Source organism: Amphiprion ocellaris, chromosome 17 (assembly GCF_022539595.1).
Source record: "Amphiprion ocellaris isolate individual 3 ecotype Okinawa chromosome 17, ASM2253959v1, whole genome shotgun sequence".
Lineage (NCBI taxonomy): Eukaryota > Metazoa > Chordata > Actinopteri > Pomacentridae > Amphiprion > Amphiprion ocellaris.
In genome coordinates, this window is record NC_072782.1 from 13,300,063 (window position 1) to 13,317,250 (window position 17,188).

Sequence of the window (17,188 nt, forward strand, 5' to 3'; positions counted from 1 at the left end):
CATAATGTTATGCCTGATCAGTGTATGCTGTTCTTCGTTTTAATCTGAGCAAATCACATATGTATTAAAGGTTGGACCAAAATATCTGTCCAAATTTATGTGTATTTAGGGTTTAGTGTAGTAGTGTAATGCAAACAACTGCCTTCAATCATTGAATTGAAGGCAGTTGAACTGGGGCCCCAAGAAAACAACCTTGACTAACCTGAGAGTCATAATTCAGGGCGTAATAGCCCTTTTATACCCTGCAGTGATTGTTGTCGAGGGACAGCGGGGGAGTCTGCCGGGGGAGGCGGGGATGTAGGCAGCCTGAAACGAACAGCTGCCTGCGAGCCAAAACCCAGGAACATGATATTCAAAATTTTAGGGGGAGTTTGATAAATTGTTCTCAGTAGCCGTTGTGGGCACGTCAAGTCCGTTCTTCCATTTTAATGTAGCTTAACCCCGCCCGCCTGTGCTGTGTCGATAGTGTGTACAACAACCCGCAGGGAGAGAGTCGACGAATCGAGCCGCTCCAGAGTCTCCGTGTTGGAAACGTGTGAACGTTTCGGGGCGAGGCGACCGTGGAGGACCGCAGTGAACGGTGTTTTACTGCAGGTCTGTGCTCCGAATTGTTCTATTTTTTTGTCAGCTCGGCTCGTAGCGTCACGTCGGTTCGTCTGTTAGCTAGCTGCGGGTGATTTATTCGGAGTTGACCGCTGTCAGTAGGAGGACAGCCGGGCTGCTCCACTGCTTGTTTGTCGGGAGTTGTACAGTCGCAACGTGGACACTGTCGCTGGCAGACACGCCTCGTACAACACAGACACCGACTGGCTAGCTTAGCGGCGCTGTTAGCTTATCGAAAGTAATGTCAGCACCGCTGCCAGCTAGCTAACTTCTCTGTACAGGCAGGTGACCGAGTGGCTTTCCTTCTACATGCGCAGTTTCTTTCATGTACAGTCACCTCGGGTAGATTAAAAATAAAGAAAATGGGACTCGATATCAAGTGATGGGCTCTCCTCACTAATAGCTAATTAGCTCCGGATGACTAATGCACATGTGATTGTGTGTTTTTCTGTAGCTGGGTGTCGGTGGCTGCTCCTGGTAGTTAAAATGGGTGCTGCTTGTTCTTAAGATGTGTAGGCGTTCACTAGCATCCTCCCCCCGCTGTAAGTTTAGCAAGGCCTCGGTGCAGGAGATGCTTGCAGGAGTCCAGGCAGCTAGCAGCAGTGGGCAGGACGTGTGGGTGGGCTGCACATGTACAGCAGAGAACCTCTAGTGTTCATGCAGCTATACACCTGATTCATGGTCTCATCTGTTTATTAATTATCCCCCTGTCAAGCATATTTGCACTGCTTGGACTGTTGTTACTCGTTTGCACTATATCTGCCATGCCACTGTATCATGGTCATGTTTACATTTCAATCATTTTTGCTTTTCTTAGTTGTTGCTTGATTCAAGTTTTCCCTCCTTCATTCTTCGTTTACCAGATTTTTGCTTTCTAGTTCTTAATTTGCTTAGTTTGTGCCTTTTTAAATCTTCTTTTTTTATATTATATATTTAAATTGATATTATTTTTTTTAATCTCAAAACCTTCTTGAAGTTTTTATTTAATGTCTACTGTTGCATGAAGAGAGTAACGTAATTTCGATCCTTCATATGTCATGTAAATATTGAAGAATTGAGAATAAAGCTGACTTTGACTTTGACTGATAGTGGATAAAATGTTAGAATCATTTATAAAGCAACGTCTTCTGGTTGCAGCTTCTGTTTTGTGACACTTTTTCCTCATGTAGGTCTCTGGGTTTTACTCTTGAAGTCGACTGATATGTATTATACAGCACCAATGCCAAGTAATAGTAACAAGGACATCCTTAACTAAAATTTGGAACCAACACATAGAAGTTGTTCTAAACCACTTGTTTTCTTAAAAAATCTAATCAACAGGCCTCACCATTCATCATTTAGTTACTTTTTTTCACAGTAATTACAGGATCTTGTAAAAGCATATAGAATTAACACCTAAAATCGCATTATTTTGTGCATCAATTGGATAGGTAAGCCAAGCTGAATGATCTGTCCAACAGTGCCTTAAAGATGAGAAGGGAGGACGATCATCTTAGTGCTTAATGAAGAGGGATGTGGTGAGAGAGCCGTCGTGAACTAGCTTGAAACCAAAACAGCAAAATAACTGTCCATTGCAGCCAATGCAGAATGGCTTCACCAAGAACCACAAAGGAAGAAGTAGGAAATAGTTGTCACAATAAGAAGAGAATTATTTGCAAAGCTGCAGAATTTTAAATAGCACAAACGACAACATGTAACTTGACTGAAATGCCTGTTTATGTTTTACTGATGTTTAATAGAGCTGCATTGATTAATTGATTAGGTGTCAACATTGCCAACTATTTTGTTTGTAAAAGTGTAAATTGTCTGATTTCACCCTCCTTAAATGTTTACTATTTTCTAGTTTGTTTCCTTGTTTTTATGGCTAAGCTGAATATCTTTGGGTTTTGGACAAAACAACACCTTGTAGGAAACGCTGATAGACATTTTTCATCATTGACATTTTAAAAGCCGATTAATTCCGATTAAAAATTAAAATCTACTAATTGGGGGAGAAAAATCGACTGGTCGCTTAACAATGAAACAGCTTGATAGTTGTAGCCCTAATGTGTAATTTAAAAAATAAACTATTAAGCATTTGTCATTGGGTGTTGATAGGCTATAACTTTGGACATATAGCTACGTAATTAGAGAGCTCAATAAATGGCTTCATATCATATAATGAGGCGGTGGCATCAGAGACAGAGTAGCACACTTGTAAATTAATTTATTTGGAAGTCGGTTTAAAAAAATAACAATATTGATAGTCAGAATAATGCTAAATATTGGCGTTGATACAATTTACTGTTGGCCAAACACTTGATCGATTACTTGAGAAAATTGTCGGTTTGTTTAATTATTAATTAAAACTATTGTCAGTAGCAACCAGAATATTTGACCGAATGCGTCTGTGCATTTGTAGGATAAGACAACGCTCCTGACTATATTATTACTCTCTTTCCATCCACCTTTTAGCAGATCCAGGGAGAGGAACCTGTTTGCTTTCCACTGCAGGTGCAAGACAATGGAGATGAAAGTCGAACAGCAGGACGAAGACCTCACATTCAGCAACACAGACACTAATGGTAAGATCACACAGGTGTTCATTTTGCCAGCCTAAGTCATTCATAAGCTGAATGTAATCTGTATGAATGAACTCCTGCATTAAGTAGAAAATGAACCGAGCCCGTCTAGTGTTACAACAACCAGCATGAAATACAGTGTGTGGATATACCAGCTAATTAGTTCACTCAAGAGAGGAAAAAAAACTGAACATTTCTGGCTTGCACTACATAGCATGTGGACATGTCAGATGGTTGAGGGATTCTCCTGTCCAAGATACTGCTGTTCTGTGGGCCCTGAGCAGATCTGCCCGTGTTTTAATCCAGGAAGGGTACATGGTGGTGCTGGACGTCTTCCAGGATACAGTTGGCTGCTAAATGAAACCCATTCTTTGGGTAGAACATGCTGTAGACCTCGCGCTCGCCATGTATTTATATTTTCGCCACTTCTATTAAGTCTTTAGAGGCTGTAGCCAGTAATGTTAATTTAGTTTCCTTTGGTGTTCTGTTTTTTTTTTTTTTTAAATAGTATGGTGACGCAGTGGAAAAGTTTTGCCATTGTGTGAGGTATTTTTGTGTCATTATGTAATATAATCACGTAATTTTCTCTTTAGAAAAGTGAGATAATCCTGAAAAAAAAGTTTCAGGAGTCAAGGATGGTGTCATATCCGGCTGTAACCAGGGCCCAAAGTTACTTATTTAAGACTAGAGATAGACCAATTATTGGCCTGGCCGATTATCGTGGCCGATTCTTTTGATTATCGGTAGATTATTACTGATTATTGATAAGTTAAAAGCGCTCTTTCAGGTCTGATGCAGCCTCCTCTCTGTCTGTTGTCACTCTGGTCTGAGAAATGTCTCTCAAGCAGAGACTGTAAAAACTGAACAAACGTCGTCACAAACCAGGAAATTAGCTTCTCTCACAGTGGTTAAGACTGCACTAACGGCTAGGAGCTAAGTTAAAAGGCAGTCACAAATTACCCTGAAACAGTCTGGAAAACAATAAATAATTATGCTTTAAGATATGGACTTTAGTGGGCATTAGAAGTGATAAACAGTGAAAGATTAAGAAAATAGGGAGCAGACAGAACTGCAGAAGGCAAACTGATCAATGTCAGTGGATCCCACATAAACAGATTAGAACGTCCTAATTTAATCACTCCTATTTCTTATTTACATATTCAGTTACAATCATCCTTGCTATTGAAGAAGTCTAGTTATGAATGACAGGCTCCCTGCTGTCACATTTAATGTATATCGCTTCCAAATTTTGTTCTGTTCTGACGACCAATAATCGGTATCATCCCTAAAAAAAGCAAGCAAACAAAAAAGCAACCATATCACTCATTCCCTATTTTTATCCTCATATCAACATCTTTATGGTGTTTTTAATATGCTGGAAGTTGTATCATGAGTAAAGTCAGCCGTCAGCACATAAAACTTGACATTGTGTAACTCAGAGTAGTTTTACAGATTTGTAGGTGAGCTGGTGTGCTGAGCTGCCGTGAGTGGGGAGGGGTGGGTGGAGGCATGAATGGTATGGAGTTACATGTCAGCCAAGAATTAATTGAATTCAAATTTTGATACACAGAGAAAAGCTTTTAGGGGTTTATTCGATAACCGGGGAAGGACTGTAAAGTCATTACTTCGTGTTCTGCCATAACGGGTGAACGGAGTTCAGACTGTCTGGCTCAGATTTGAATCTTCTTCCCCTCAGGTAAACGCCCAGCTGAGGACATGGATGAAGAGCAGGCTTTTAAACGTTCACGCAACACAGATGAGATGGTGGAGCTGCGAGTGCTGCTGCAGAGCAAAGTAAAGACACATCGGGTTAACACAGTTGTTGGGTCTCACTTCTGGGTTTTTTCCCCCCATTGATGGAAGCTATTTTTTTCTTCACAGAATGCTGGTGCTGTTATTGGAAAGGGTGGCAAGAACATAAAAGCCCTACGCACAGACGTGAGTAAGCAGATAAAAATCTCCAAATGTGTCCGCATGTGAGGAAAAAATTTAGTTTGCTAATGCCCCCTTTGTTGCAGAACCTGCGTAGGTCTTATTTGACCAGTATTTACTTGCTATTTAGATGTATTGACACTGACAAGATCCACATCCAGTTCCCTTTAATTCAAATCCATTTTCATTGGATTCACACTGAAACAGTCCCAGACTTCTTGCCAGCAGTTTTAGTCTAAGAATTGACATGCACTGTTATAAGATGAAACTAAGTTGGCTCATGTGGACCGAGCAGGAAGGCCTTGATAGACAGTAAGTTTCAGCCTGATTCCAGTTCCCGCTGACAGTATATTTAACCTTGAAGTGACCACAGGTGCCTGAAAGCCTGACTGGAAAGTCTTTTTTTCAGGGACGTAAATGTTTGTAGAGCTCCAGACTTGCTTATTGAACTTAATCTTTGTCCAGGTCACTCTTCCTGTTCTTCACTCACCACAGTTTCAAGTCTCTCATTTCACTTTTGGGACAAAGTGTAGCGTGTATTCAATTAAAAATGTATTCCTTCTCCCCCTCTTCCCTTCTCCTTTACTTTTTTTGTTTTTATTTTTGGCCACCTTCCTCCGTTGCCCATGTACTGGATCGACATGCCCCTCCTGCGTTGCCCACCTTGACGTTGGCCCAACGCTCCGCCCGCCCCTGAACGCCCGCCCGCCCGCCCGCCCACCTGACACTCCCGGTTGGCCCTGCCCATAAACCGCGCCCCTCCTTAATCGGGCACCTAACTTGTGATTGAATGCCCCCGCCCAATGCCAACCTCCTCCACCACAACCACCTCCACAACCACCATCACCACCACCTCGGCCCATGCAGTACAATGCCAGTGTATCAGTCCCAGACAGCAGTGGCCCAGAGCGGTATGTCCCACCAGTTATTGCCTCACTGCCTGATTAGAACAGTGAAACACATGTCTTTGATAACCTGCCTTCTGTTTCATTTTAACATTTTTTATCTACATGACAGTATACCCCCCTCTCCCCCCAAACACCCCCCTCCTCCACTTGTAAGAGACGTGTATTGTTCTTTTTGATTTTTCTGTCCATTTTCAGCATCTCCATTGAGTTGGACTTTTTTGTCATTACAGTTTATTGTCCATGCAGAGAATCACTGACAGCCCACTACCCAGTAGTTGGTATTTTGTAGTTTGCAACACAGCAGCTGGATGTTGTTTTTCACCCTTGCTGTGGTGTTTAATTTTACCATGAAACTTGTGGAAAGCAGACATCTTTTTCTCACTCTGTCCTCTGTGGCCAACTGGCCTCCCCCCCCCACCTTTTACCTCCAACCCCTCACCCACCTTCCTCTCCCCCACTGTTTTCAGCATCACTGTCCATGATCTCTGAGAGAGCTCCTGTCTGGAGGCACCCCCCCGCCACCTCCCAACCCGCTCTGTCACTCATTAATGTTGTCTCTTGATTTCATTGTGCTGCATCTCCTTCTGTTGAACTTGTCTCAGGCCACATCAGATCAGAGCTGCCTGCCAAACCCTTCATAACCCTCCCACCCCGCTCCTGTTCTGTGCCACAAAGTAGTTTGGTAACCACTCGCATCTTCTTCCCCCACCTCAACCCCCCCACCCTCCTCTGCTCTGTTACTGTTTCCTACTGCCCACCTCGTCTCCTCCTCACCTCAGCCCCAAGCCCCCTTCCCCACCCACCTCTCCCCCTCTTCCCCCAACCCCTTGGTCACAATGAGAAGGTGTGCTGGTGGCCCAATTTGTCATGGCAAGTGATTGTTTTAGTTTGTTCCTTTTCCCCAACTTGCTGGTGGTGGGATGGTTATAGAAGATCTCTCTCTCTCTCTCTCTCTCTCTCTCACACCCCACCTCGCCCAACTCTGTGTGGCCAATCTCACCTTAATTTGAGCCGTTCTGAAACTGCCCATTCTCCCAAGGCTTCTCTTACTTTGAAAATATTAGATTCAGTGCATGTCAGCTGCTTATTTAATCAGTAGTGTTGGGGAAAAGTTATTTTGGGTAGAATGCTGCAGTCTTGATTTTTTTTTTCCGTTTTAGTTAAACCTTCGTGAGTCTGTAACTGTTTGCTGGACTGCTTCTACTGTACTTTTTTTTTTTATCAGGTTGTGCTTTCTGTTCTACTTCTTGTCCTTCTTGTAATGTCTTGCTTCCTTCTGGCCAAAATGATTCCTGACAGGATCCTGAGTGTGAATGCCAGCATCGACACCATCGGAGAGATTCTGCTGAAAATCATACCGACTCTAGAGGAGGTAAGCTGCCACGCTGGTTTTGTGTATAGGCAGAGAGCCATACAGGACGAGGATGAGAACAGTAAAATAAGAAGAAGGTTTTTGATAAAGTACGCAGCATTTAAAGTTCACTTTATATTGGAGTTCTGCACAAGCCTTCCTGCATATACATGCAAGAATGCAAGCAGCACCGTTGCCATCGCGCTATTTCACTGATTAATGGTTCGCAGCGGTAGCACACCTTGAATCATGGCAAGGATGAAGAAGGTTGTCCTCTGGAAAACAGTCAAGTGATAGAAGCATCATGAGTCAGGGAACATGGAGACAGTAAGGCTCTTTGTCATCGTTTCCAAAAGTGTTTGTTTTTGCATGTCTAAACCAAAACGTGACCCCAGAGATCTGAAACTAGCTCAGGGCAGCAGCATTTCCAAAAGTCTCCATTTTAGAGGTCCTAAAACTCTAGAGTTGTGTTGACGATAGGGGCAAACTTGGGGGAAACCATGCATTTTAATTTGGAAACAATTTAGTGTGGATATAGCCTCAGTCTTGCTCTCTCTACTTTTGTCCATGCTACTTTTGTCCATGCATGGTCAAAATAATCAATTAAGCTTTTATTTGACGTGCCGAGAAGTTTGTTTCATAACTGCTTGCTAGTTCGCCAAATATCACTCCTAATACAACAACCACTAATATTGATTCACTGTAATGTTTTGCATGTGAAACACACTGCTTTAAATGTGTCCAAACCAAGAAATTTAAGATTATATATCTGTATTTCTCCAGGTTTTGTACAGGTTTGTTTTAACTGCCACCTTTTACCAAAGTAATTAACTCATCTGTAGGCCGTCACATAAATTAGAAGTTGTTTTTCTGTGATTTTTTTTTCTAATTCATTAAACAAATCTTGATTTCTTTATTGAGCAAAAATTTTGCCACTTCTGTTCTGGTAAGTTTTTTTTTTGTGTTTGGCAAATACTGTCAGAATTTATTGAGAGTTCATCTTGTCACATAATCATTGTTGTGACTGAAGCACCAGCAATTAGAGCACCAACTATTTGAGTCTTTAAATCTGTCTGAAAAAATGTCTTTTAAAACTGGCACATGCTGATTATTTCTCTGCTTGTTAATATTAGAGGTGTGATCTGAAATTCTTTTAATACCATTTTGCATTGATACCAGCAGCTTGTTTTAATAAAAAGCAACTGATATTTTTACTGTCTTTTATCACAACTTATTCTTTATCTACACTGCATTGCGTTGTACCCTAAAGAAATTTAAATTCCTTTTAAACATATTAACTTATGTTGCTTCAGCAGCAATTCCGGATTGATGCTCGTGATTTATCTCTTGTGCTTGCCTTCATATTTACAGGTTTGCTAATCAGCAGTAGGAAGAGTTTCAGGTCCGACTGACATCACTGATCTTGTGTTGTTGTGTTTCTGTAGTACCAGCATTACAGTGGGATTGATTTTGACTGTGAGCTTCGCCTGCTGATCCATCAGAGCTTGGCTGGGGGCATCATCGGGGTGAAAGGTGCCAAGATAAAGGAGCTGAGAGAGGTAGGACAGAGTCCAGACTAGCAGGAGTCCTTACCGTGATACTGTGAACCAACAGCTGGCTGTAGATGAACTGCTAGGATCATAATTATTAACGATGAATACTGTGTTTAAACTATTAAAATCTGTCTCCTCTCTAGTTTATGCATTTCTCCTGTTACTTCTGTGTTTCTATATGTCCTAGATGTTCTATAACACATATAAATACTTTTTTGCTACAGATCTAATGAGTTGTAACAGTAATGATATATACACTATTAAAGGACAAGCTGTTTTTGCTGGTGGCTATCTCAGTAGCAAAGCAATAAAAAGTAGATTTAATGGTCTGAATATAAAGCTAACATTTTCTTATTTCTGTGCACCAGAACACCCAGACAACCATCAAGTTGTTCCAAGAGTGCTGTCCACACTCCACTGACAGAGTCGTCTTGGTGGGAGGAAAACCAGAGCGAGTCATTGAATGTATAAAAGTTATCCTGGAGCTGGTGTCAGAGGTGAGTTTACCGCCCTGAGATGTGCTTTGAAGGGCAGGTTATCTTCACAAAATTGCTAAAATTACACAGTTTATCATTGATACACACTGTATAAACAGAATCACTGCATTTTGAACTTTCCAACAGTCCTTGCTTTATTAGTCTGTGTGGGCCATTTTGCATAGAAAAAAGTAACTATGAATAAGTATTTTGTGATTGGTAGAAATGTCAGCTGTACCCACATGAGCTTCACATTGGACATGAATCCACCAGCCACTTTACTGCTCTCTCTCTGTGAATGACCATTTTTTTCCTTATTCTACATGTCTCATTTAATAAATCAACGTAAATATACCATATCTCCATGTTAAATGTTTTCTCTCTGCTCCATGTAAACACAGCCTGTGTTTAATGTAAGTCATGAAAATATTTTAGCATGTACAGTTAGTCTTTAGAGTATTGGTAGCTCCTATGGGCACGTGGAAGAGAGATGTACATGTTGATTTTTGGTTTTTAATAGTGATTGATCATTGTTGTTTTTCTGTTTATTTTATGATTTATGACATTGTTTTTTAGTTCCCCTCCCTACTTCTAGCCATTGTTGTGCTGTTTCCATGAAGGTTCAGGACTTCATATTAGAAAAAAATGAGCCAGGAGCCAGAAATGCCCAGACACTGCTTGGAGTTTAGAGGCTTTATTGCTTCTGCATACTTTATATAGAGACATACGGTGCATCTCATGCAGTAATGATGGGTGTGAGACTGGAAGTCCACGCTTTTAGCTTGATTTATTCTTGCTGTATTTTCAGAGTTTTATTCTTTGTCTGCTTTAGAGTTATTTTAGAAGATTTCAGAATTTCCTTTTCCTTTAATTTGCAGGCACCAATCAAAGGTCGCGCCCAGCCTTACGACCCAAACTTCTATGATGAGACATACGACTACGGCGGTTTCACTATGCTCTTTGAGGACAGGGGCCGACGACCCATCGGTGGCTTCCCCATCCGTGTGCGTGGGGGTTTTGAGAGAATGCCCCCCGTTCGTGGTAACAGACCCATGCCTCCCTCCAGAAGGGACTACGATGACATGAGCCCCCGTCGGGGTCCTCCGCCCCCTCTGAGCAGAGGAGGACGAGGAGGAAGCCGAGCACGTAACCTGCCTCTTCCCCCGCCGCCGCCGCCAAGAGGAGGGTAAGGAGGGACCTAGTTCACTTACAGTGCTTTCACACCTGACCTGTTTGGTTCAGTTAAAGCAAACTCTGGGGATCAGTTTGTTTTGTCTGGTGTAAATTAAAGCTGCAACTAGTGATTATGATCTCTGTTGATTCATTCTGATTATTGTCTAGATTAATTAATTAGTACCAGAAAACAGCAGAGAATGTCAGTCATTGCTTTTCCAAAGCACAAGATGATGTATTTAAGTGTCCACATTATTTTCTCAATAACCAAAAGATATTGACTTCACTGTAACAGAAAAGTAAAGCAAACAGAAATTTTTCAAATATAGGATGATGAAATTAGAGGATTTCTGCAGGGTTTTTTCTCTGTAAAAATGTGCTCAAACCAATTAATCAGTTATCAGACCAGTTATTGATGAATTTAATAGTTGACAACTAATTGATTAACTGTTGCAGCTCTCGTATGAAACCTGAGAATTAATCCAAATACAATAACTTCTGTACAGCTCTTGGTTGGTTTGTAAAAACTCTGTGTGAATATGAACTGGACCAGAACTAAAGACAACAATGTGTTTTATTTTTCCTTGATATGGATCAAATGAACCAAACTACAGATGTGAAAGCACCCAGATGAAAAGTAGTTAAAATAATCAGTTATTTGTATTTCACAGTCTCTCTCTCCTTGTCTGTCATTGTTTGCAGGGGAGACAGGTTTTCACATGGCAGCTATCATGGCAGCATGGATGACAGACCAAGGTGAGTAGAAATGTCAATAATATAATTCCTCTTTAAAGCAGAGCAACAGATGTCCGTGATAGTTGTGCTGTAGCAGAATTTCCCTCAGAGTTTACGTGGAGTTGTCTGCTTGTTCTTTCACAGTCAGCTTTATAAATGCACATCAAAGTGTACTCTAGAAAAGCTATATTCATGTGTACCTTTTTGTCTGTAGTGACAGAAGAGGCCGAGGAGACCGTTATGACAGCATGGTGAGTCTTTGTTTACAGCTGCTGCTGTAACGCTGTGTGTTCTGTGCAGTAGCTGTTTGTGAATTATGTTTCAGACGAGATGATTGGAATTCCTTTTTCTCAGTGTAGTACAAGCGCAGAGGCATGGACACTGTGCTGCTTTTTTCACTGTGTGTGCACACTCATGTAGGCCTGTTGTTGCTTGGCAACAATTGTCTCCTTGGTTACCACAGAGCAGCTGAGTACGTAGTCCAGAGATCCACACGGCTAGCAAATGAACTTGAGCAGAAACCAAAGCAATTCCTGAACTGGTTCCCTACAGGTTTCAGCTGCAATAAGAAAGCAGAAAAATACATTTGCTCAGATAGATAGCAGTAGATGGTAATGAATGCCTGACATTTAGAGTCATTGAAAACAATCAACCATATCTCATAGAGACAACTTTGTATTTTCTTTAGAAAATTGACATCTATTTTAATAGTGAAAGATTCTATCAAGTATAAAGTAGATTGAAAATTATAAAACAAGTCTATAATTTTCTTTTACTTATCTCTTTAACTGCTGCTTATAAGTATTTACATACTCAAATGACCAAAAACATTAAGAAAAAAAGGTCACATGCAATGTGGCAGCAGTAAGTTGCAATAATTGTGCAAACCAGAGGAAAATAGAAGTACAAAAATATGTTTAGGCCCATATAGGTCAAGTAAAATGAGCACTGTCATGCTTCCTGTTTCAGCAGTTCAACTGATTAAAATAGAAGCCTGCTTGAGCTGTCAGACGTGTGAGACAGAATGAACCGAAAAACACAACCGAAACATTCCCTTTGTCACACTTGTCTTATTCTCTGCCACAACTGCTGCAGCTCTAGTAGACTGGGCACTCAGACTGCAGAGCAAAGTGCAGATGCTCTCAGGTGTTTGACTTGAATGACAGTGTGTTTCTTTCTTTGTGAATCTGGGAAGGTAAGGTTGTGTGTCCCCATGTCAGCTCTTTGTTACTGACTGCTTTAAAGATGTCTAAAAGCTGTTGACACATTATCACCAGGTGTATCTTGTCATTGTTGTATTCCGCTTCATCCGAATGAATAATTCCAGAAAGATGTACTCATCATCTCAGGATGTTTTCACAGTTCCTTTGGATTGTTTCAGTGTCCAGCAGCAGCAGGCCTCAGATTTCAAACCAGAGACGTTGTTTTCAGATAAAGTGCAGTGTGATATTTGAAGCACGAATGTCGCTGAGAATGTACAGACTGCTGAATGCTGAGGAGTCGGTACAGTCTGAGCTCCGTGTGGAGCATTTCCAGCACCTTGGTGAATCCGTGCCTCAGATCATTCAGGCAGTTCTTGTTACAGCCAGATTGGTTTTGCTTTATGGTTGTGCAGAAAACTTCTGTGCAACTTCTGAGAGCTTTTTGTCTTCGTTATGACATTATAAGTATTTTATCTTTTTTTTTCCCCGCAATCAATCCTGGCATGCAGAGTGGAGGCGGATATGGTGAGTGTTGATATTAATGTAAATACGTGTTCTATAGTGTCACCCACAAACATGTGATACTGGTTCCACTATATACACAAGCCACAAGGAAACACAAATGATTGTTGGTTAATACCCAAAAGTGTGCGTGTTACTCTGCATTTTGCTTAGTCACTTCCTGTTTCAGCTTTGTCTTGTTGTACCTTGGCATTTGGCTGCTTCTTCTTTTTTTCTTTTAACAAAGCAGATGATTATAACATTGTTTACATCAATGAACCTTTATAATAATTCCAAAGCCAAAATGTAACTAGTTTACTATTATAAGGAATATATAGAAATATAAAGTTTTGCACTTTTTCAATGATTAAATGATCAAAACAGTTGAATTGATTGTGTATTTTTTTTGTTCATGTTGTAATCAATTCATTGATAAATCGCTGCAGCTCTAGTCTTGGACATTCTGCCTGTATTACTTGTTTACGATCACATTGTCTCTTTTCTTCTGCTCTGGTGTGTTTTTATTTTTCACTTTCTTGTTTCCTTTCCAATGTTTTCAAAGACAATAATTCTTCCTGGGAGCACTTTCAGTCTGGTGAGTCGGGATGGATCATTACTGTCAGAGCGTCTCCTTGTTTTCTAACCTGAAGGGATCGTTTCTTCTTGTCGCTCACTTTCATTAAAGACCAAGTCCACTCAAACGTTGTGTCTCATCCTCCTAGGCGGTAGAGGCTCGTACAGTGACATCGGAGGCCCAGTCATCACAACGCAAGTCACCATCCCAAAAGATGTAAGTAAGACATGGCTCTTGTAGTTAACAGTGGCAGAAATGATATGCCGCTCCTCAGTCCGTTTTCAATTGGCCCGTGTGTTTGCTGTGCAGCTGGCCGGCTCCATCATCGGTAAGGGCGGCCAGAGGATCAAGCAGATCCGCCACGAGTCCGGGGCATCCATCAAGATTGATGAACCACTAGAGGGCTCTGAGGACCGAATCATCACCATCACAGGGACACAGGACCAGATCCAGAACGCCCAGTACTTGCTGCAGAACAGGCATGTGCTGCTCTGATTCCCCAAAACATCAGCGTCATCACTGCTGGCCTGTGTGCTCATCCTCTGCTGGATGGAAGCAAATCATCTTGTTGCTTTTAACCTTCTGAGCCCTTTATAGTTTCTTTGTTTTTTCGCTCCTGTCATATTTTTTATTCACTGTGGGTTCATGTTTTACTACAATATAAGTCCTGCACCTTTATGGAAACAGGACGACCATGAATAGAATTAGAGAGAACTCAAACATGTTTTGCACAGTTTTAAGTGGATACAATTCCATTAATCATAGCAGAAGAATAAACAAAGTTCAGTGCCTTTGATTATTTATTTTACAAATTTGAAATACAGTTACCATGCACCAAATTTTTCCAAGTGCTCCCAGGTGTTATGAATACTGGAAAGAAATGGTGACTTGATATACTATAAATATGTAACGTCTCACATTTGTTTCCATACTTGTCACCTATCATCTCAGCCAAAACATCTCTACATTTTTTTCATGCTTAGTTGCTCAAGACTCAGTTCTTGATTTTTACATGATCTGGTTACTACAGATGCTTTCTTTTCTTATTTTTTTTTAACCAGACATGACGACTAAAGTGATTTTGATGAAATACCATGATTTGAAGCTTAGATTTGGTTGCATTTTCTGATGGAACGACACACGAGTCGTTCAAGAGCTTTCAGAAAATTTGATAATTTTGCTTTTACAGTTTCTGTCTGATAAATAGTTTAATTTCAGCAATTCTCTTTAAAGGTAACATTCTTTATCAACCCACCAGCTTGTTTTGGGTTTCAGAGGGTTAATTTCTTAACTAATATATTTGTTCTTATAGTGGCCATATAGTTCCTGTTATAGTAACTGCCTCTGAAGTTGATCAAATAATTCTGAATCAAAACAACAGAGGGTCTCTAGCACAGAAATGACCAACTAATTGATCAACAGAAAATGTGTCTGTAGCTATTTTGGTAATTAATTATAAATGATTTCACGGTTGGTCACTGTAAACTGAGTGCTTTGAGCTGTTGGTCTAAGAAAAGAAACGATGTAAATACAGTATTTCATCATGTGGAGTTTCTCACTTCTCTGCCCTAAACAGCTAAGCTGATTTCACCAGTCATATTCTATACTTCTATGCTTCTTGCAGACAGAATTTATTTTCAGCCTTGACCTTGGCATACTTTTTATAACTTAGAACTGCGCTCCGCTTGAAAAATGTCTTGGGGTTTGCAGCATCCAGCCATTACAACTCTTGACCCGTGTCGTGTTCCTGCTCACATAAATATTCTAAATGTTTTCATGAAATGTCGTTATCTTTATCTGTGTCTCATTTCAGCGTGAGGCAGTACTCCGGCCGGTTCTTCTAGGAAGAAGGAAGCGAAGAAGAAGAGTGAAGCCATGCTGCCGTACTGTTTGCTCCTTCTATTCAGAGCCTACATTCCTCTGCTTTGGGTAGATGTGCCCCTTCCCTTCACTAGAACACACTACACCATCTATCAATACAGTGCAATTTTTATTCAGAGGAGTTCTGAAAAATCTTAAGCTGTCAAGCAGCAAACAGAGTCAACAACATGTTCCTGCGCTGGTGTAATTTTTATTTTTTATTTTTTTGGCTATTCTTGTGCCGTCACTGGAGTAAACCCACGTGTGTGATGACTTTCGTTGTTGTGAGCCGCCCCTGGCCCTTTTCTCCCTTATGCAGCATGCAGAATGTAATCTTTTTGTTAGAAACATTACGTGAGTTTTAGGTTGCTTTTTTTTTTTTTCTTTTAACCTGTAAATTTCAAGCACACTATCCAAATGAAGTTGCATGGTCTTGGAACGGTTAAAGAACCATTTAAGTACACTTTGATTTGTACACAACCTCCAAAACCCTTTTTCACTGTTAAATGAAGTGCTTTTTGTAAGATGGGCTTTAATGGAGTAGTTTGGGAAATATTGTTATTCAGTCTTTGAGTGGAGAAAATCGAGATGCTTCAACATGGTAATATGTGCTTTGTTCAGTTAGGCTGGATCTAGGGTGGCTAACTCAGTCTCTGATTTTGTGAAGCTGTCTAACATAGGTTAGTCATTTAAAGCATGTTTGTGGCACTGACCGCAGTCTTTACAATGAAGCTCCACACAGCAGACAGTCTGTTTTTTGTAGCTGAAGTAGGGTTTGTCCACTTATTACATAAACCACCTCTCAGCCTCTCTGAGTTGATCTTCTCCACTAAAAAAGTGAATTAACTTATTTCCCAAAAAGTGTAACTCTGCTTTAAGTTGGGATAAATGTACCAGTGTGGTTATAGCAAAAAGAAAATTTTTAGAATTTTTGTCTTTCGTTGAAAGACAATGAGTTGTATAAAGTGTGTGTATATATAAACTGTATATTTACATAAAAACAGTCATATCATGAGTGATTAAATTGGCCCAGACTGCTTATTCATTTTTTGGAAGAAGATGGGGCCAAAATATAGGTTTGGTATTCTTTTGTTCTCTTTCCATAGATTCCTTTTCTACCACTCACAGGGATGGACTCGCTGTAATGCAACCTTAATATCTGATCTGTTGGATGCAGTTATTCGTGCATTATTTTTGACCCTTCATAAGCTTTTTTAAAGTTTTTTGAAATGATCTCTGAAGATGCAGTTTGATGTGAAGAGCTTTGTGAGTCCATGAGTGGTGATTTCTGTATTTCTGTGTCTGCTATCTGTAGTAAATGCAGGTGTTTAGTAAATAAAGTCTGTATTACATTTCACAAAGTGTGTGCTCATTTCAGTGGAGATGCAGAATACACCCCTGTGTAGTATCAGGGAAATTAAAAATTTTATAACCTTATAGTTAATGCATTACATCTAAGCTGAACCACATGGTATTTATCCTAATGGAAAATTAAAAAGTAACATTTTAAAAATACAGCTTCCATAGGAGGAATTTAATGCAACAAAAGACAGTATTCACCATTACTAGTATTCATATTTAATGCATTATAAATATTATATATACAATTGAGTAAAATTGAAACTGAAAGTTATTTATAAAGATGTTGTAGTAAACCTGTTGACATGCCATAAATCCACACTTGACTCACACATTACTTTATATTAAATAACTCAGAAAGCCTTGGAGTCTTGCCAGTCTTTTCTTCAGGAGGAAATGA

The 17,188-nt window shown here is 40.3% G+C and overlaps 1 protein-coding gene across 5 annotated transcripts; it reads left to right on the forward strand.

Annotated features, from left to right (window-relative positions):
- The first annotated feature begins 379 nt into the window (after window positions 1–379).
- hnrpkl (heterogeneous nuclear ribonucleoprotein K, like) lies at window positions 380–16,790 on the forward strand. 5 transcript variants are annotated; one of them, XM_023295400.3, is made up of 16 exons: window positions 382–594; window positions 3,061–3,167; window positions 4,861–4,958; window positions 5,046–5,102; window positions 5,964–6,007; window positions 7,304–7,376; window positions 8,801–8,914; window positions 9,277–9,405; window positions 10,263–10,570; window positions 11,260–11,313; window positions 11,507–11,543; window positions 13,004–13,019; window positions 13,558–13,590; window positions 13,718–13,785; window positions 13,879–14,048; window positions 15,383–16,790. In XM_023295400.3, the coding sequence occupies exons 2-16, from the start codon at window positions 3,107–3,109 to the stop codon at window positions 15,411–15,413; spliced, it is 1,293 nt and encodes a 430-aa protein (XP_023151168.1). In that variant the 5' UTR covers window positions 382–594; window positions 3,061–3,106; the 3' UTR covers window positions 15,414–16,790. The 5 variants fall into 5 exon arrangements, 4 of the variants coding, with proteins under 4 accessions (XP_023151168.1, XP_023151167.1, XP_023151169.1 ...); XM_023295399.3 differs by having other exon boundaries at window positions 383–594; window positions 3,058–3,167; XM_055019101.1 differs by lacking the exon at window positions 382–594 and adding an exon at window positions 712–884 and having other exon boundaries at window positions 3,058–3,167.
- The last annotated feature ends 398 nt before the right edge of the window (window positions 16,791–17,188 follow it).